Source organism: Primulina tabacum, chromosome 14, assembly GCF_025594145.1.
Source record: "Primulina tabacum isolate GXHZ01 chromosome 14, ASM2559414v2, whole genome shotgun sequence".
In the NCBI taxonomy this organism is placed as follows: domain Eukaryota; kingdom Viridiplantae; phylum Streptophyta; class Magnoliopsida; order Lamiales; family Gesneriaceae; genus Primulina; species Primulina tabacum.
Genome location: NC_134563.1, coordinates 24,414,411 through 24,433,226, shown reverse-complemented (window position 1 = coordinate 24,433,226; position 18,816 = coordinate 24,414,411). Strand labels below are relative to the sequence as shown.

At 38.5% G+C, this 18,816-nt stretch overlaps 1 protein-coding gene across 1 annotated transcript; it reads left to right on the top strand.

Moving 5' to 3' along the window:
- The first annotated feature begins 360 nt into the window (after nt 1–360).
- On the top strand, nt 361–1,358 carry LOC142524542 (heavy metal-associated isoprenylated plant protein 39-like). Its single transcript, XM_075628575.1, has 3 exons — nt 361–679; nt 771–846; nt 937–1,358. Exons 1-3 carry the CDS (start codon nt 674–676, stop codon nt 1,314–1,316), a joined length of 462 nt encoding a protein of 153 aa, XP_075484690.1. The 5' UTR covers nt 361–673; the 3' UTR covers nt 1,317–1,358.
- The last annotated feature ends 17,458 nt before the right edge of the window (nt 1,359–18,816 follow it).

The following is an 18,816-nucleotide window of genomic DNA, read 5'->3' as shown; positions in this document are numbered from 1 at the left end:
GTGGTGTTTTCAAAATTAAGGTTTGGGAAAATAAGAAAATAGCAGGTGAGCCACGTTCTAACCCAATTGACATGATTTATATTAAAATACTATGTTACCCACATTAAACTCAATCTATGATGCAAAACTTCACCCAAATTCTTACCAAAAACCAAATTTTACCAAAAACTTCGCCCAAACCCAAAATGTTTCCACAAAAAACTTCGCCCAAAACCCAAGCTCCAAAATGTAAATAGCACAACAAATTCGATACAAATAGAAACTCTAGTCAGAACTCTAGTCTTTTGGGTAGTCATTGAATTTATGTGGGGTTCGGGAGACCGGACATGACCCAGTCATGGCTTGCTTCGCAGAATGCACTCGAGTCCAGTCCAATTTCAACTACAATCCCCACCGTTCCACGAAGCTTCGCATATGTCGCCGTATTGGTCCATCGCCAGCTAGATGATCAAGTCAACAACTTCGACTGCTGACCGTCGATCTTGACTCGGTATCTTTCTTCAATGTTTGATTTTGAGCTGTACTATATAAAGCAGCTCCACTCCAATCTCTTTGGCAATTCCAAATACATTTGTTTATTCAATTCTGACGTATTACTCGAGGCATTTCGTCTTCATTCTTTTCCGATAAATTCGTTGATAATCCTGATCGGGTTCATTTGGAGTAGTAGAAAATGAAGGTGGGTTTGTTGCTCGATTTTAATCTTGGTTAATTTTGTTGTTTATTATCGTGTTTTGATTTTGGGATATGCTGTTGTTTGGATTTTGCAGAAAGTAGTGTTAAAATTGGACTTCGTGGATGAGAAAACCAAGCAGAAAGCCATGAAGAACATCTCCGGTATCTCAGGTACTGTTACTGTACTGAAAAGTAACCCCTTAGAAATTCCATCAAATTCTTGTTACGACGAATAAATTTTTTTATTGTGTTTTTTTATAGGGATCGAATCAATTGCGATGGATTCCAAGGACAAGAAGTTGACGGTCACCGGAGATATTGATCCGGTGGCGGTGGTTGCGAAGCTGAGGAAGCTCTGCCACACGGAGATAGTATCCGTGGGGCCGGCGAAGGAGCCGGAGAAGAAGAAAGAGGAGCCCAAGAAAGAGGAACCCAAGAAGGAGCAGGCCAAGAAGGAGGAACCTAAGAAAAAAGATGGGCCCAATGAAAATGAGGCGGCCCAAATGTCGATGGCCCATCAACACCCTTATTATCATCAACACCCTTATTATCATACTCAGTATCAGCCGTATTCGCATCCGCCGCCGTCCTATTATGTGAGGAGTGTGGAGGAGGAACCAAATGGTTGTGTTATTTGCTAAACACCCCCCGGGAAAAAATTTCTTAAATTGTTTTGAGTTTTACTAGTATTCTTTGCACAAATTTTCAGGGTCACGTGCGTGTCTGTGAAAAAATACACAAATTTATGTAAAAACGTAAATAATGTAATGACGTAACGAAGGAAAATGTCTGGAAATTTAAAACATAAACTCTAAACATAATTTTTGTATCTAGAATAATCTATAGAAATTTAGGCATACAAATATATTAATTGGGATTTCCTATTTAATCTTTGTATCTACGACATATGTCTTTCTCATCTTTACCGCAATCTTCGTTTTTTAAACTCAGATTTCATTTAATATGATGGAATTTATGATTTTCACAATTTGGTAAACAGATCAGTAAAAGAACTAAAGAACCTAAATGAATTGACGCAATTGGGAATTCGTAACTGATCGCGAAATCAAAAAAGACTTATCAGACTTAAATGAATTAGAACTGAAGTCAATACACTAAAGTTCTTATAACTTCGCAAAACTGAATTGAAATGACATAACTCAATTGAAATGTTCAAACTGAGAATACATCGGTTAGAACCGAGGTAGTCCAGCTGAACTGATCAGTCAACCAGTTTGACTCCTTATCAGTAGTCACGTCATCAGCTGCAATTTGAATATCAGCAGACAAACTGACAATCTGTGAAAAGTCTACCTTTTAAATACAACTAAAACAATTTTTTTTAAAAAAACCTATAACTGAAAATACACACGCGCATAACCATATAAATAAGTTAATCATGCATTTTAAAAATCATCCAATAACTGAATAAAAAATAACTGCAATTAAATAAAATATTAAAATATGACTTCATTAAATGTGTTACTATTTAAAAGTGAACACCATCGAACATCTAGAAATCTGACAATCGTCAAAGCAAAAAAATCATTAATATTTTGAATTACTGTTTAAAACCCATGACTCCTAATCATATTATGCAGAAGAAATGAAAGATCCTCGAATTTCCAGTGCACCACCTGCCCTAGTCCACTCATTCCTCAGCACCTTCAGTCTCCTCATTAACCAACTGCTCACCTACATCAATTACACCTAGTGAGGTTAAAAACTCAACACACCTGAACTGTTATAACAAGTATATATATCATGCAACAGTGAAAAGTATTGTAAACAAAGTAAATTTCATGATATTCAAAACATAAACATAACGTAAATATATTCATATCAAATCATGTCATGTCATAACATCATATACGTATTCCTTTTCCTTTATTGAATTCAGATAATTAGTTGTGACTTTCATATCAGCTCAAGGTCGATGGATCCATTTACATATAACTGCGGTTCCTGGCGGCGGGGGCATCAGCGACTATTTTACCCGTCCATTTAGCATTGGCCTTACATGTTCGTGTTCGTGTTCGTATTAGTCACAATCAACTCAGCTCCTTCAAAAACATGTCATTATATTCATCACTTGTAAAATTCATGCATATAAATACATTTTCTTAAAACCCAGTATGCAAAGTATTTCTAACATTAACATAAAAATCCATGTTCAATATCACCATATACATTTTAAATATGCATAAACAGTTGTCAGGGCACGACTAGGACTGCTAACATAACTAGGTTGCAAAAATGACCAATTCTCAATCAAACTTATCGAACGCCTTAAAAACATATTTGTAATCATTTCTTAGATTTAAACTCAAGCCCATACTTTAACATCTATATTCCAATTAAAACTTGGACCGGAGTCCCAGTTTTAACTCGAATCTTAAACATAATTCAGAGACTCCTAACCAAACCCGTATGACCCAATTAAACCCTCAATAACCTCGGACACATTGACATATCAACATCCAAAACGAACAATGTTCATAAAAATCATTAACCCTCAAGTACAAGACTACCGCCTAGGTGCTGGCTAGGTAGTGCTATGGCGCTTGTAAGCGCCATGCATAAGTTTTGTGGCGCTACAAGAGCCAAAGCTCAAGCGCTGCAGCGCCGTGGCACCACATTTGCAAGAAAAAGCATAAATTTTCACCTAGAAGCCAAGCCATCTTACGCTCACTCGGCCCGGATCAGGCTCGAACCAACCTATCCTAGATCACAACCAAACCTTCTTAAACTCCCCTAGCAATGACCCTCACCCCATGTTCTCTAATACACGTGAACCACACGAACTCTCCAAAACCTAGCCACAACAAGGGAAACGATCGGCTACCTACAACGCTGGCTCCAAATCGGATTCAAGAACCTAAACAAAAAAACGTGAGCATATGCCTGTTTATCAAAAAAAATTAATGTAAAATCCATGTATAATCCAAGAATATCAGTATATCTATATTAAATCATGCAAATACAATCAAAATAAATATTATGACGTGATCGATGAGAAAAGAAAGGAATCGGGCATGACTTGACGAAGAATTGCACGCAAAAAGACAACAAACTGAGCGAGGGACGAACACTGGAGGGAAGGGGAAGACCTTGGCTGCGTTTTTCTTTACCAAAACTGAATGAACCCTAGATGCTGGAAGAGGAGAGTGGGGCGGCCGAGTTGGAGGGGTGAGGATAGGGTTTTGGGAGTGAAAAATGGTACAATAATTAATTAGGATAATGGGTCTATGTTTAAAATATTAAAAAGTAGAGGTTTAGGCATAAAATCCCTATCAAACAAGCACATTAGGCCCAATGAAAAATTTTTTGTTTAGCTGCGTCTTCGAAAATATTACCCTAACCCTCAAAAAGTCCTCCGCTAAGCTAAAAATCAACTGTCGGTTTAAAATATGGCTAGATGCGGGAAAATATCTTAAAAAGACTCATTTTAGAAAATTCATATTAAATACACCATATATTAAATGATTGAAGGTAATTATTTAATAATACATTTTCCTTAACTGTCCCTAGTCTCTGTTCCTCGTTCGAGCGTGAAAATACTGCAAAAAAAGTCCAAATAAATTAGATCTTGTAACTCATGAAATAAAAGCATAAAATCATGCCCTAATCGTATTGACGCATTGAAAATACTAACTCAGACATTTAAATAAAACCTTAGATTTGAATGCAGTCAGGTTACGTCCGAATTTCTAGACCTTATAATTTCTCCCCCCCCCCCCCCCCCCCCCCCAATTGAATTTTGTCCTTGAAATTTAAAACTTACCGAAAAGCTCTGGGTATCGACTCCTCATCTTAGTCTCGGTCTCCCAAGTAGCCTCCTCCTCAAAATGATTCAGACACTCGACTTTGACCATTTGGATCACCTTGTTCCAGAGTCTCCTCTCCTGTCTGTCCAAAATCTGGGTAGGTCTTTCCTCGAATTACAGGTTCAGTGTCATTTGCGAAGGCTTATAATTCAGCACATGCAAAGGATTCGACATGTACTTCCGCAGCATCGAGAGGTGGAATACATTTTGAACTGCCGCCAGATTCGACGGTAATGCAACTCTGTAGGCTAGTGTCCCAACTCTCTCGAGAATCCCAAATAGTCAAGTAAATCTAGGACTGAGTTTGTCTTTCTTACCAAATCTCATTACACCCTTCGTAGGTTCAACTTTCACAAAGACTTGGTTACCCACTACAAACTCTAGATCTCTGTGCCGCTATCTGCATAACTCTTCTGTCGGCCCTGAGCAATCTTCATCCTATCCCGGATCTTGACTACTAGCTTTGCAGTCTCTGTGACAATATCTGGACCCAACTCTGCTTGTTCACCTACCTCATCCCAATATATCGGTGATCTACACTTTCTCCCATAAAGTACCTCGTAAGGAGCCATACCTATAGATTCTTGATAACTGTTGTTGTATGTTAATTCCACGAGAGGTAACTTCGGCTCCCAGCTACCCTGGAAGTCGATCATGCAAGCTCTGAGTAGATCCTCTATTATCTGAATTACTCTCTCAGACTGACCGTCGGTCTGAGGATGGAAGCCGTACTGAATATCAACTTGGTACTCAATGCCTGATGCAGAGTCTTATAGAATGCATATGTAAACCTCGGGTCCCTGTCTGACACAATGGACACTGGAACCCCGTACAATCTGATTATCTCTTTGATGTACAGCTCTGTGTACTGAGTCATGGTGAGAGTCTTCTTGATCGGTAGAAAATGTGCTGATTTAGTGAGCCGATCGACTATTACCCAAATGACATTATATTCCCAAATTGTCCTGAGTAACCCTGTTACAAAATCCATCGTGATGTTCTCCCACTTTCACTTTAGAATAGGGAGAATTTTATACTTTCCTGCAGGTCTAAGATGCTCTGCCTTGACCTGCTGACATGTCAGGCACTTAGACACAAAACGCAAAATATCTCGTTTCATGTCCGGCCATCAATACAAGGTTTGCAGACCATTTTACATCTTCGTACACCCTGGGTGAATAGAGTGTGGGGTGTTGTGGGCTTCCATCATAATGTCTTCTCTATGTGAATCACCACTAGGAACCCACAGTTTGTCATGATATTAGACTACGCCATCCTTGACAGAATACAATCTCAGACCCTTAGACTCATCCGTCAGTCTCCGCTTTTGTAATTGCTCATCAGAAGACTAACTTGCTCGAATTCTGTCTTTCAGTGTCAACTATATTGTCAGGGTAGAAAGATTAGGAGCACCTCCCCTAGCATAAACTGCAAGCTCAAATATCTGGATCTCTGCATGCAATGTTCTTTGGATATACAATTGTGGAACCACTGCCGTATTCCTTGTCAGTGTATCGGCTACCACATTAGCCTTGCCCGGATGGTAGCTAATGTCTGGCACGTTAGTCAAACCGAAGGGCATCACCATGAACTCGTAGTTCCCTTAACCTGTCCTGAAAGCCGTCTTGTGCACATCAGACTCTCTCACCTTCAACTAGGGATATCTTGATCGAAGATCTATCTTTGAAAACACTTATGCTCCCTGAATTTAATCGAATAAGTCTTCGATCCTAGGCAGATGATACTTGTTCTTGACTGTGAATCTATTCAACTTTCTATAATCGATGCAGAGTCACATGCTACCGTCTTTCTTCTTCACAAAAATTACAGGCGCGCGTCATGGAGAAAAACTCGGGCAAATCCTGAATCTGATCTTTCAATTCTTTCATCTATGAAGGTGCTAGACGATACGATGCCTTAGAAATAGGCACTATACCTGACATAAACTCAATAGAAATGTCCACCTCTCGGTCTGGTGGAATGACAAAAATGTCCTCAGGAAAGACGCTAGGAAAATCTCTGGCGATCTCGACATCCACCAGTCTCAGACCGACTGGCTCAGATACTGATACAATACTCACCAAAAATGCTTGGCCGCCTCTCTTCATCTGTTTCCACTTACAAATACAAGAAATGATGTGCGGCATCTACTTGTTCCTTGATGCCTCAAAAATTAAAGATTTCCTACTGGGCGGTCGAACAGATATTGCCTTCTATCGGAAATCTATCGAAGCTCCATTCAACGAAAGTCAGTCCATGCCCAGAATAATGTCAAATTCAGGCATCGGTAGCAAGATCAGATCTGCCTGAACAACATTCTTCTGCAATCGAAGCTCCAAATTCTTCACAATCCTCGAAATAAACATCTGATCTCAAAGGAATCGAAACTTTGAAGCCCATTTCCATGGCCTTTGGTACAATTCCTAGTCTCTTGATAAAAGTCTCGGATAAAAATGAAAGTGTAGCTCCTGAATGTAGCAATGCATGGGTGGCTACACCTGAAATAAATATCCTTCATGCGACAAAATATATAATCAAATCTGATCAAGCCTAATAAATTCGAGAAACTCTATCGATAAACCCAAAATTCTCGAAAATTCTCCAATTGAATCCTTAAGAATTCTCGAAAACACACACCTTAACCAACCAAAATTCTCAAATTAATCAATTCAACCCTTAAATATATCTAATTAGAGCATGCAACCTATTTTATTCTAAGTTCTTGGTTCCAAAAGTAAGTCTACTAACCAACTTAACATTTCATGCAATCAAGGCAATTTTCAAAAGAAATGCTAAGCAAATAGGTTTCCGGTGATCAAAGTCGAGCCTAGCTCTGCTTCTGCCTCCTCTGCATGCATGACAAAGGCCTTACCAGTAGTAGGCCCCTAATTCCTTGGGCAGTTTACAGCTTTGTGGCCCTATTCTTTGCAGATGAAGCACTTAAACGTCCCCCTACATGCATTTAGAGTAATCAAAACGATTGCAATGATTGCAAGGATGCCTTTCCTCCTACCTCGGTGCACCTGGTTCTGAGGGCGCTTCTACTGTCCCGGTTTCTTAAATTGTCCTTGGGTCTTCTGTTGTCCCCTGATGTCTTGGAGGCCACGTGAACTGCCTTTTACTGGGATGTGAGCTCGGATGGGCCTGATGCCTCTTTATCTGCATCTCTATATTGATATCTCTCAAAACCTGCTCTGCCTGAAAGGCACAAGCAGCGGCAGCATCATAACTCTCCGGCCTCATCAGCATAACATCCCAGCGAATTGTCCGTCTGAGGCCATCCATGAAGTGCTTCAGCTTCTCTCTAGCACCCGAAGCTATAATGGGCACAAATTGGCAGACTCTGTCAAACTTTGGATGAACTCCACAACAGACGAGTCCCCCTGTCGGAGACTCATGAAATCTCGAGTCAGAAGCCCCCTAACGTATACAGGAAACTAATTATTGTATAACAGATCCCTGAACTGGTTCCAGGTGAGAGTAGCCAGATTCACCCCATGTGCTGCTCCCTCCCACCATAAAGATGCATAATCTATCAACATATATGTGACACATCTTACCCTGTCCACATCTCTCATGTCCATGTACATTAAGTGCAACTCGAGTGCTCGAATCCACCCCTCTCCCACAAACGGCTCAGTGGTGCCACCAATTTCCTTTAGGTTGAGCCTCCTAAATTGCTCATATATGTCCAACTGGGGTCTAGGAGCCTGCTCCATCAATCATGCAATCCCCTCCAAAACTCGAGTATCGGGATCTCCTGGTGGTGGTGGTGGAAAACCTCTGTCACCTCTAAGATTACAATCCTGACTGTCTGTGCTATGAGCTCTTCCGGGAGGTATATCTGAATACAGTAAAAATTCTAAACATAACCAACATGCAATTCAATCTATCTTTTAAAACATTTAACCTCAAAACATGTATGTAGATCGACATGTACTGGAAAACATATATCACGTAAACATGCAGGTGATCACATTAAACTTTCAAAACATTTAAAACATGTAAAATTACAGATTTGAGGCTTGACGATTGAGCTTCTGAAGCTAGCGGTGACACAACCCTCTACAAGAAACCTGGCTCCGATACCAACTGGACCATTTACCTCTTAAATACAACAAAACAATTTTTTTTAAAAAAACTATGATCGAAAATACACACACACATATAAACATATAAATAAGTTAATCATGCATTATCATCCATCCAATCACTAAATAAAAAATAATTGCAGTTAAATAAAATCTTAAAATGTGACTTCATCAAAGGAGTTAATATTTAAAAATGAACATCATCAAATATCTAGAAATATTACAATCATCATAGCATAAAAATCATGAACATTTTTAACTACTGTTTAAAACCCATGACTCCTAATCATATTATGCAGAAGAAATGCAAGGTCCTCGGGTTTCAAGTGCACCACCAGTCCTAGTCCACTTGACCCTCAGCACCTCCAGCCTCCTCATCAACAACCTGCTCACCTGCATCAATCACACCTACTGAGTCTAAAGACTCAACACACCTGAACCATTATAACAAGTAAATATACATATCATGCAAAAACGAAAAGTATTGTAAACTAATTAACTTTCATTATCTTCAACATAAACATAATGTATACATATTCATATCAAAACATGTCATGTCATATCATCATGTACGTAATCTTTTTCCTTTATTGAATTCAGATCATTAGTTGTTACTTTAGTATCAGCTCTAGGTCGATGGATCCATTTACGTATAACTATGGTACTCGGCGGTGGGGACATCAGCGACAGTTTTACCTGTCCACTGAGCCTTGGAATTATATGTTCGTGTTCGTATTAATCACAACCAACTCACCTCCTTCAAAAACATGTCATCTGATTCATCACTTGTAAAATTCGAGCATATACATATCTTTTCTCAAAACCAAACATGAAACATGTTTAACATTAACATAAAAATCCATGTTCAATATCACCATATGCATTTTAAATATGCATAAATGGTTTTCAGGGCACTGCCAGAACTGCTAACATAACTTGGTTGCAAAAATGACAAATTCTCAATCAAACTTATCGAACGCCTTAAAAACATATTTGTAATCATTTCTTAGACGTAAACTCGAACGCATACTTTAACTTCTATAATCCGATTAAAACTTAGACTGGAGTCCCAGGATTAACCCAAATCTTAAACATAGTTCAGAGACTCCTAAACAAACCCCGTATGACCCAATTAAACTCACAATAACCTCGGACACATTGACATATCGACACCCAAAACAAACCATGCTCATCAAATCATTAACCCTCAAGCACAGGACTAGCGCCTAGGCACTGGCTGGGTAGTGCTGCGGCGCTTGTAAGCGCCTAGGCTTCATTCATCAGTGTTGTGGCGCTACAAGGGCCCAAGCTCAAGAGTTGCAACGCCGCAGTGCGACACCTGCGGGAAAAAGCCCAAATTTCCACCTCGAATCCAAGCCATCCTACGCTCACTCGGCCCGGACCAGGTTCGAATCAACCTATCCTAGACCACAACCAAACCTTTTTGAACTGCCCTAGACATGACCCTCAACCCCATGCTCTCAAATACACGTGAACTACCCAAACTCTCCAAAACAGAGCGACAAAAAGGGAAACAATCGGCTACCTACAACATTCGCTCCAAATCTGATTCAAGCACCTAAAAAAAACATGAGTATATGCATGCTTTTCAAAAGAAATTCATGTAAAATCCATGTATAATCCAATCATATCATTAGATCTATATTAAATTATGCGAAAACAATCAAAATACATATTATGACGTGATCGATGAGAAAAGAAGGGAATCGGGCATGGCTTGACGAAGAATTGCATGCAAAAGACAACCAGCGGAGTGAGGGACGAACACCGGAGGGAAAGAGAAGACCTTGGCTGCATTTTTCTTTACTAAACTGAATGAAACCTAGCTGCTGGAGGAGGAGAGTTGGGCGGCCGAGTTGGAGGGGTGAGGGTAGGGTTTTTGGAGTGAAAAATGGTATAATAATTAATTAGGCTAATGGGCCTATGTCTAAAATATTAAAGTGTAGAGGTCTAGGCCAAAAAGTCCAATAAAAAAGCCCATTAAGCCCAATGACATGTACATAAAATATTTTTTTTAAGTACATTTTTGAAAATATTAACCGAACCTTTGAAAAGTCCAGCGCTTAGCTACAAATCGCCTACCGATTTAAAATATGGCTCAATGCGCAAAAATATTTTAAAAAAGCTCATTTTTGAAATTCCTATTAAATACACTATATATTAAATAATTGAAGGTAATTATTCAATAAAACATTTTCCTTAACTATTCACATCTCCATTCCTCGTTTTGAGGGTGAAAGTAATGCTAAAAGTCAAAAATAAATTAAATCTAGTAAATCATGAAATAAAAGCATAAAATCATGTCCTAATTGTATTGATGCATTAAAAATAATAACTTAGAATTTTTTATAAAACCCTAGATTTGTATGCAGTCAGGTTACATCGTTCGAATTTCTAGATCCTACAGTCCGTACCAAAGCAGAACAGACGAAGCAAAACAAGTATTATACATCGTACCACTGTCCGAAAAATTCGTCTATATGGACTAGAAGATTATTCAGTGGATAATAATCATTAAAAGCATCCAATGTGACCGTTGTAATCAAGACTATTTATAGATGATGAGTTCAGTTGAAGAAAGGTTACCGAACGAACCATCTACAAGCAACTATCAGTCAGTTGAGATTTACTTTCAAGTTTATTCAGTTTACAAATCGCACAATTTAGCTCTTAGTTCATTGTTTTATTCGTAGCATTCAAGCTACTTATTAGAGCTATTCAAATAACAAACTCATAAGGAAAAAGATAAGCTAAGACTTTCATTTTGACATTGTATAAGTTCAACTGAATTGAGTTATTACAAATCTTTGTAATCAATAAAAGTCTTTTAGTGAAATCCTATTTTTGAAATAGAAGGGGTGACGTAGGAGCCGTTGAAAACTTTGAACATCCGTAGAATTCTGTGTTCATCATTCAATTCATTATATTATCAATAACTTTTCCAAATATATTTAATCTATCTTTCAATTTATTTTTGCACTATATTATTAGTTAACTGATCGATATCGACTAACAAGATTTCTGAATCAGTTTCTTAAAGAAATGATTTATATCCGAAAAAGATTTCAAAAATCGAAGTGTTTATTCACCTCCCAACTTCTAAACACATCACCTTCATTAACCAATCTAAACATAATCCCTATGGGAATTAGGTCCCTATTGGGTCCTCATATCCCGTTGTAACGTCCGAAAAATTTGAAGATCCATGTGAACCACGTGCATGCAAGTTATTAAATTTCTTAGGTATTTTATTAAATTTTTTTAAAGCATTAAATGCATGTTTATTTCATTAATTTGTGTTTTAATTATTATTTAAATTTCGTGCATAATGGTTTTTAAGATGCATTTCGCGCTCGATCGAGGAACAGAGATCGGGGAATTATCAGGAAAATTATTTTTATTTTTATTAATTAATATAAGGTGTTTTAAATGTATTTTTCAAGAAATGGACTATGTTGCGTATTTTTACCCGCCAAAGCATATTTTTAATCGGTTCGCGAATTTTATCGAAACAGAGGACATTTTGAAGACTCGAGCAATAATTTTAAAAACTTTCCAAAACGAATTATTTTCTGAGAGTGTGTTTGGGCTTGTTGGGCCTATTTTTGAACTTAGTGGGCTCAGGAACTTCTTTAAAAAAATTTAAATGCAATTAAGGGCCCATTATCTTACAATTAACTATGTAATAATTATCCTAAGCAGTCCCTAACCCTAACCCTCATTCTATGAGCCGACAACCCCTTCTTCAACCACTAATTTCTCGTGGGTTTCAGCAGCTAGGCTTAGGAGCTTTCGGCCATAGCATTTTCTTGCAAGAAAAATTCCCTCAGGTGCTTTCCCGACACTCGTTCTTCGATCTTCTAGCGTAAAACTCATCAAGGAACACCATGTACTTTTATTTCTGCATCATACATGCTAGATACTTGCTGATATATGTGTTATTTGCATAATAAATTCTTGATCCAGCGTATAACATGGTAATGCTTCGGTTTTTGTTTAAATCCTTGCATCTTTTTCAACCAACTCACGTTTGTTCTGAATTGCTGCAAGATGGCTGTAGGATACTGTCACAAGGGGTCTGAATCACGTGAATAATTAAGGGAAATAGGCTGGAGTCGAAGTTTTGTGGGTTTTAGGAGAGGGCCGATCGATATCTTGAGTTTTCAGTTGGAATTTCTATGTCACAAAACCCGTGATGGTGCTTGTACTAGAGCTTTGGTGCTTGTGGAATTTCTTCGGTTGTGTAATTTCTGCAGCACTGGCGCTTTGGTGCTTGTAGCACCATAGTGATGGCACATGGCGTCTAGGCGCTTACCAGCGCCGCAGCACTACACTACCAGCACCTAGGCGCAGTACTGTACATGTATTTTTCGACATTTTGTGGATATTGCTCGTCTTGGGGGTTCCAGTAAGTTACACTGATATGTCTGTGGTTGTAAATGGTTTAAGTTGAGTCACACAAGGTTTGGTTAGGAGTCTTTGAACTATGGTTAAATTGGATAAAGTCTCGGGTTGATTCGGGTTAAACGGGACTCCGGTCTGATATGATCGATTAACGTATCAAGAGTGTTTAGAAGGGGGGGGGGGGGAGTTGAATAAACACTCACAATTAAAACTAATCTTTTCGAATTTTGAGTTCAGTTTGGTGACAAACTGATTCTCGGAATCTTGCTGGTCAATGACAATCAGTTAAACTAAAGTAGTTGCGGAAAGTAACTGACTGACAGATAGAATACAAAACTGAAATAAAATACTCAAGGATTGTTTCTGGATGTTTGGAGATTTCAATTACTCCTACGTCACCCCTTCTATCTCAAGGATAAGATTTCCACTAAAAGACTTTGATCGAATACAAGATTTGTACTGACCCACTTCAGTTTGGACTTATCACTGCCAAAAGCTGAAACTCTTAGTATTACAAAATGTTCTCAGTGCGTAACTGATCTTAGCACTCTCGAATTTAACGATTATTACAAAGTGCTAGCGAGCTCAAATTGTAGCCTTGACTGCTACGAATAAACCAAGTAAGAGTGAGCTAAGATTTTGGTAGAGTAACAGCAAACTTTGAATAGAGTGATCTTCCTTTTTTTATTTAGCTGTTCTTCTGTCATATTTATAAGCTTCCATTCCAACGGTAACTTGAGATATATTTGAATCTTTGTATCCGTTGATTGCCACTTCATTATTTCTTGGGCATTGTTTGCTTCATTTATTGTAATGCGGCGTCTTAACTGCTTTAGCCGAAATGCGTTGTTCTAAGCTGTATTGATTGAAGTGCGGCGTTTTATATTCAGTTGCAGTCTTTTATGTCTCTTTGTCGGTTGAATGTTCTTTCCCGAGACATGTTCAGTTGGAGGATGCTTAGATCAAATGATTTCGGCTGTTAATTCCAGTTGCTGAATATAATTGCGCGTATCAGTTGGTTGATCAGTTTGTCACAAAAAATGAATTTAGAGACTGGTTTTCAACAATTTCCCCCTTTATGGTGTTTGACAAAACTCAGCAAGTAATAATAACTGAATACTGAACTTTATGTGGATAAGATAAGATCTGAATTTCTTGAACTGATAGAGGTCTTGATTCAATAACAGCTGAATCTAATAATCTGATTAACTGCTTTTTAACGAGATGGTTTCTTCTGCTGTTTCTCAAGATGCTCTTTGATTTCTTCCCCCTTTTTGTCAAACCAATCTATCTTCACAGATAATCTTCGAATGTCAGTGGAAAGAATTTTGACATCTGAGGAGATACTTGAGACAGCAGATTGTAAAAAAGTCTGTAGCAATTTCATTTTATTAGAAACAGAAGTTTCAAATCGCTCAACTCGTTGACTGATTATATCCTGAGTTGTATAGAGACTTTGAGCTAGACCTCTATTATTCTTCATCTCAAGCACAGTTCGGGTAAGAGACTCCATGGTTGCTTGAATGTCTTTCAGTTTTGCTGAATCAAATTCAATTGAAGAATTCAATTTGACAGTATGAGACAATTGTGTGGATTGAATTTTCTTGATTTCAGTAATCATCTGCTGCATATTGTGCTGCATATTCTGGATTTCTTCAAGGACAAGATCCATTTCTGTAGATTGAAGATGAGGTGACTGATCAGATGTTCCCTGTGTTTGATCTTTAGAGGCTTGATCAGAAATTACTAGAATCCTGTTCTGGACTTCAGTTTCAGCAGTTGTAAGATCAGGGACTTCTGATTCAATGACTTCTTCTGCAGTCTGAGTTGTAACTACAAAAATTTGTGCCTCTTGTTGTTCTTGCACCAAATCTGGGGCTTGCTTTTCAGTTGGAAAATTTTCAATGATTAATTGAGTTTCCTCCGATTCAGTTAGTTCTTTTTCTGAAGTTTGGATGGGCACTTCAGTTTGTTCTTCAGTCTCAGCAGATATTTCTTGCTGAATTAATTCTTCAGCAACAAGAGGCTCAACTGGTTCTTCAGATGATATCTGAACCTCTTGTTCTGGTTTCTCAGTTGAAGGAGCAACTGATTCAGAATTTATTGCTTCTAGCTGAGCTTCCAGGGCTACTGTCTGAATGATTTCATCAATATTGGTAAAAGGTAATTCAGCCTCGGAATACATGTGTTGATCAGCAGATGATTGTGGCATATCCTGAACAGGTTCTTCAGCAACCGGTTGTGGAGGTGGCTCTTTCTGCTGGGAGGAGAATGTATCTTCTTCAGTTTTTGAACAGGAGGATTTTTCAGGAAGAACCAATTCCTGATCCTGTTCCCAAAATCTGATTTCCCTTTGTAGGCCACTAAGATCTGAGTCCAGTTGGGTGAACACAGCTCTATCATGATATGCAGTTGGACCTATGGGATTGTAGTTGGATTTCAGCTTTTCAACCATTCTAGTCAGCTTTTTGGCTCGAATTTGATCAAAGAAATATTTTTGCCTCTCCAGTGCCTGGGCAGTAGTAGCGGCTTTGACTATGTTCAACACAATCGCTTCAAGTTTAATAAACTTTTTCAGTTGGGATTTGTGCTTCAGCTCTTTGGCAAAAATCTCAATCCTAAAACTCTTCCAACTATCAAAAGATTTTAGTTTCGATGTGGCAAATGCATTTACCTGTTCCCAAACCAGGTCAATGTGAGTTTGGATGGCACTAGATGGTTTTGGCTTTTCAACTAGCGTGCCCTTTCCTTTTTCAGTAGTGAGAATGTGAGGAATATCCAAACCAGAGTGAGTGGTTTCCACTTGTTCCCGCAATATAATGCCTTTAGATCTGGCTGGAGGCAAAATGGTAGGGCGATTTACATGAGTCAAGGGTGCTCTTACTTTAGCGGGTGCCTTTTCTTCAGTAACTGAATCATCAGGTGGAACAACCTGCAAAAGGATAGCCTGAATAGGCTGTTGGGCAGGTGATTGAGTCAATCTCTCAGTTGAAATCCACCGCTGTTATTGGTTTAGTTTTTTGCGTCCTCGGTCTCTTGACAAGCTTAGGAGAAGGAGTTTTCTCCGAATCTGATTCACTGATAATCAGTTTTCATTTTGCAGTCTTCAATTCGGCCAAAGTTTTGGCCTTCTTGACTGGTGTTGGAGCAGGTGGTTGCGTCCCAACCTCTTGTTTGATTTTCAAAAACTATTTGGGAGAAATGTCCAGTTTGGTCTTTGGCGGCAAGATGTTCTTGGCAGTGAATACCTTAAACTTTGATGATTTTCCAGCATTGTCAGCTACCAATCCCTTTAGTTTCAGAAGATAACTGATTGGAATAGCAAAGCCTCTTGATTGTTTGGTAGATTGAAACATATTCCTCAGAATATTTAAAATAATATGCCTCCAGTTAGCTTTCTTCTCTCCCATGATGATGGTCATCATTTGGAATTTTTCAAGAGTAAGGGCAGCATAAGAGCCTGCCTTAGCCAATATGCCCTTCGCCACAATGTCGGCTAATAACTGAATTTCTGATTTCAGCTCTTTCTTTGGATCGGAAACTTTGATTTTTCGCCTATCAGCAGACAGCAAAGATTGCATTTCCTCAATGTCAGATGTTTTGACTTCAGAGAAGCTGACGTACCCATCAGTTGGCAAAGAGAAAATTTCTCCGAAGGCCTCTTCAGATAGGATCAACAGCTGATCATTGACAGTTACAGAGATACTTCCATCAGTAGTGACAAACCCCTTCAGATAGAATTCATTTACTTCCTTGGGGTATATCTCCTGCGAAGATTGTCCCAAAAACATCCTGAGACCAGCAGATTCAATCTTCAGAAAGACGTTCTTAATTTCAGCTTCTTGAACTGATAAAACTGAGTCAAAATCAATGGCCATAGTGTTCAACACGTGATCTGGGATTTGATTCGCCATTTCAAAAGATAAAACGATCTGAAATTCGTAAAAGATAAGCTCTGGAATTAGTATGCTTTTAGGAACTGATTGTATTCGTAAGAAAGAAAACTGAATTGAAGCGGGCATAGTACATTTGTACGTGACTGTTCAAATTCGGGACACGTGTCAGTCCATGAAAAAATTGAATAAAAATATGTGTACGTGTGCTGTAAGCGTGTGTGCAAAAAAGTGAGCGGTTTAAAATAGGCCACGTTATGAAACTGTGGTCACGTCAGTTGATTTGGAATATAATATGATTAATTAGTTAACTTATGTGAGAAGATTAGTGAAATTCCCAACTTAACGATCAGTTGTAAGACCGTGTCCTTTCAGTTGAGAGTTTACTAACATTTGTCTTCTCAGTTAACCTCTTAAAAACTGATATTCCCCCTTAATCGGAGCATAGAATAATTAAAGTGACGATATAAAAATAAATTTAAAGGTCAGAAAGATTATCGTTTCCAATTTGTTGTTGTGTTTTTATTTTCTGCAAAGAATTTTATTAGTAAAACAGCATCAATAATAATTTTAAGACAAGTCAATTAAACCAAGAATATTGCGAAAGTAAGAAAACTTAATCTCGGGTAATGGTTTGGTGAAGATGCCAGCTGCTTGTTGCTCAGTTGAAATATACTCCAGTCTAATGTTCTTCTTCAAAGCATGATCTCTAATGAAGTGGTGCCTGACATCTATATGCTTGGTCCTTGAATGAAGAACTGGATTATAGGTGATGGCAATTGTGCTCGTATTGTCACAAAATATGGGCGATTCATTTGTAATTACTCCATAATCTCTCAGTTGTTGCTGGATCCAGATCATGTGAGAACCCGGTTTTTTCGAAGCAAAGCACCTCAAAAAGCTCGGAAAGTAGCTCAAAAAGAAGCCGAGGCAATGCAAAACCTTGAGAATTTAGGTTACGTCGCTCGGAAGAGGAAACCCTCAGCTCACAAGCTAAAACCCTCAGCTCAAGGAAGCTCATTCATTCTTGGGGAGAAAACACCTAGCTTATGAGCTCGATCTTTCAGCTCAAAGCAGCTCAACCAAGCTTGTCCTAACAAGACCAAAAAGGGAGCTTAAAGATGAGCTAAAGGCTTGGACAAATTAAGTATGCAAGAAATAACCTTTGCGTTAACCCATGAAGGAACTGCGGGAGAATCTAAGGGTTAGGACATATTGATGATGCAGGAAATGACTCTTTAGAAAATCAAGGGCACATTTAAGGAGTGCATGAGATTTTGAACCACATTCATGACTAATCTTGGAAGTTTGGACTACAATTATGGCCATTCTTGGAGGCCAAGTGCAGAGGCCCTAGAACTTCTTGCTTGAAAATTTGCGGAAAATTAAAAATTTTCTTTTTTAAAAGAACTTAAATGGCCTCATTCATAAAATCAATGGTGAATCAAGTTCAATATTTCAAAATATTGCAGCGGAAGAAAATAAAGTTTGCCAAAAATCACAATTTAAAAATATCCAACGACTGATAAAATGTTTGCGGAATAAAATAACAACTGCTGCTCTGAGGTCCTCGGGTGCCACTACTGCCGACCCAAGCTGGCTCACTGGTCCCCGCCCTCGGCCATGGCCTCATCAGTACCTACAACAATCAAGTCTAGTGAGCCTAAAGACTCAGCATGCATATATCGCAGGTAACGAGTAAAAATCTGAATTAAAATATGCATGAGTTAACATATCCTGTCCTGAGGCATAGTGAAAATAATCTATACTGAGTAATTATAATACGTGCATAACTGAACTGATAATCACAGTAAAAATGTTTGCTCCTTGGAGCCGGTACTGAAATAACTGATAAAATTTTCTGTTGAGATTATGTTTTACGCCTGTGGCCACTGCACTAAGCTG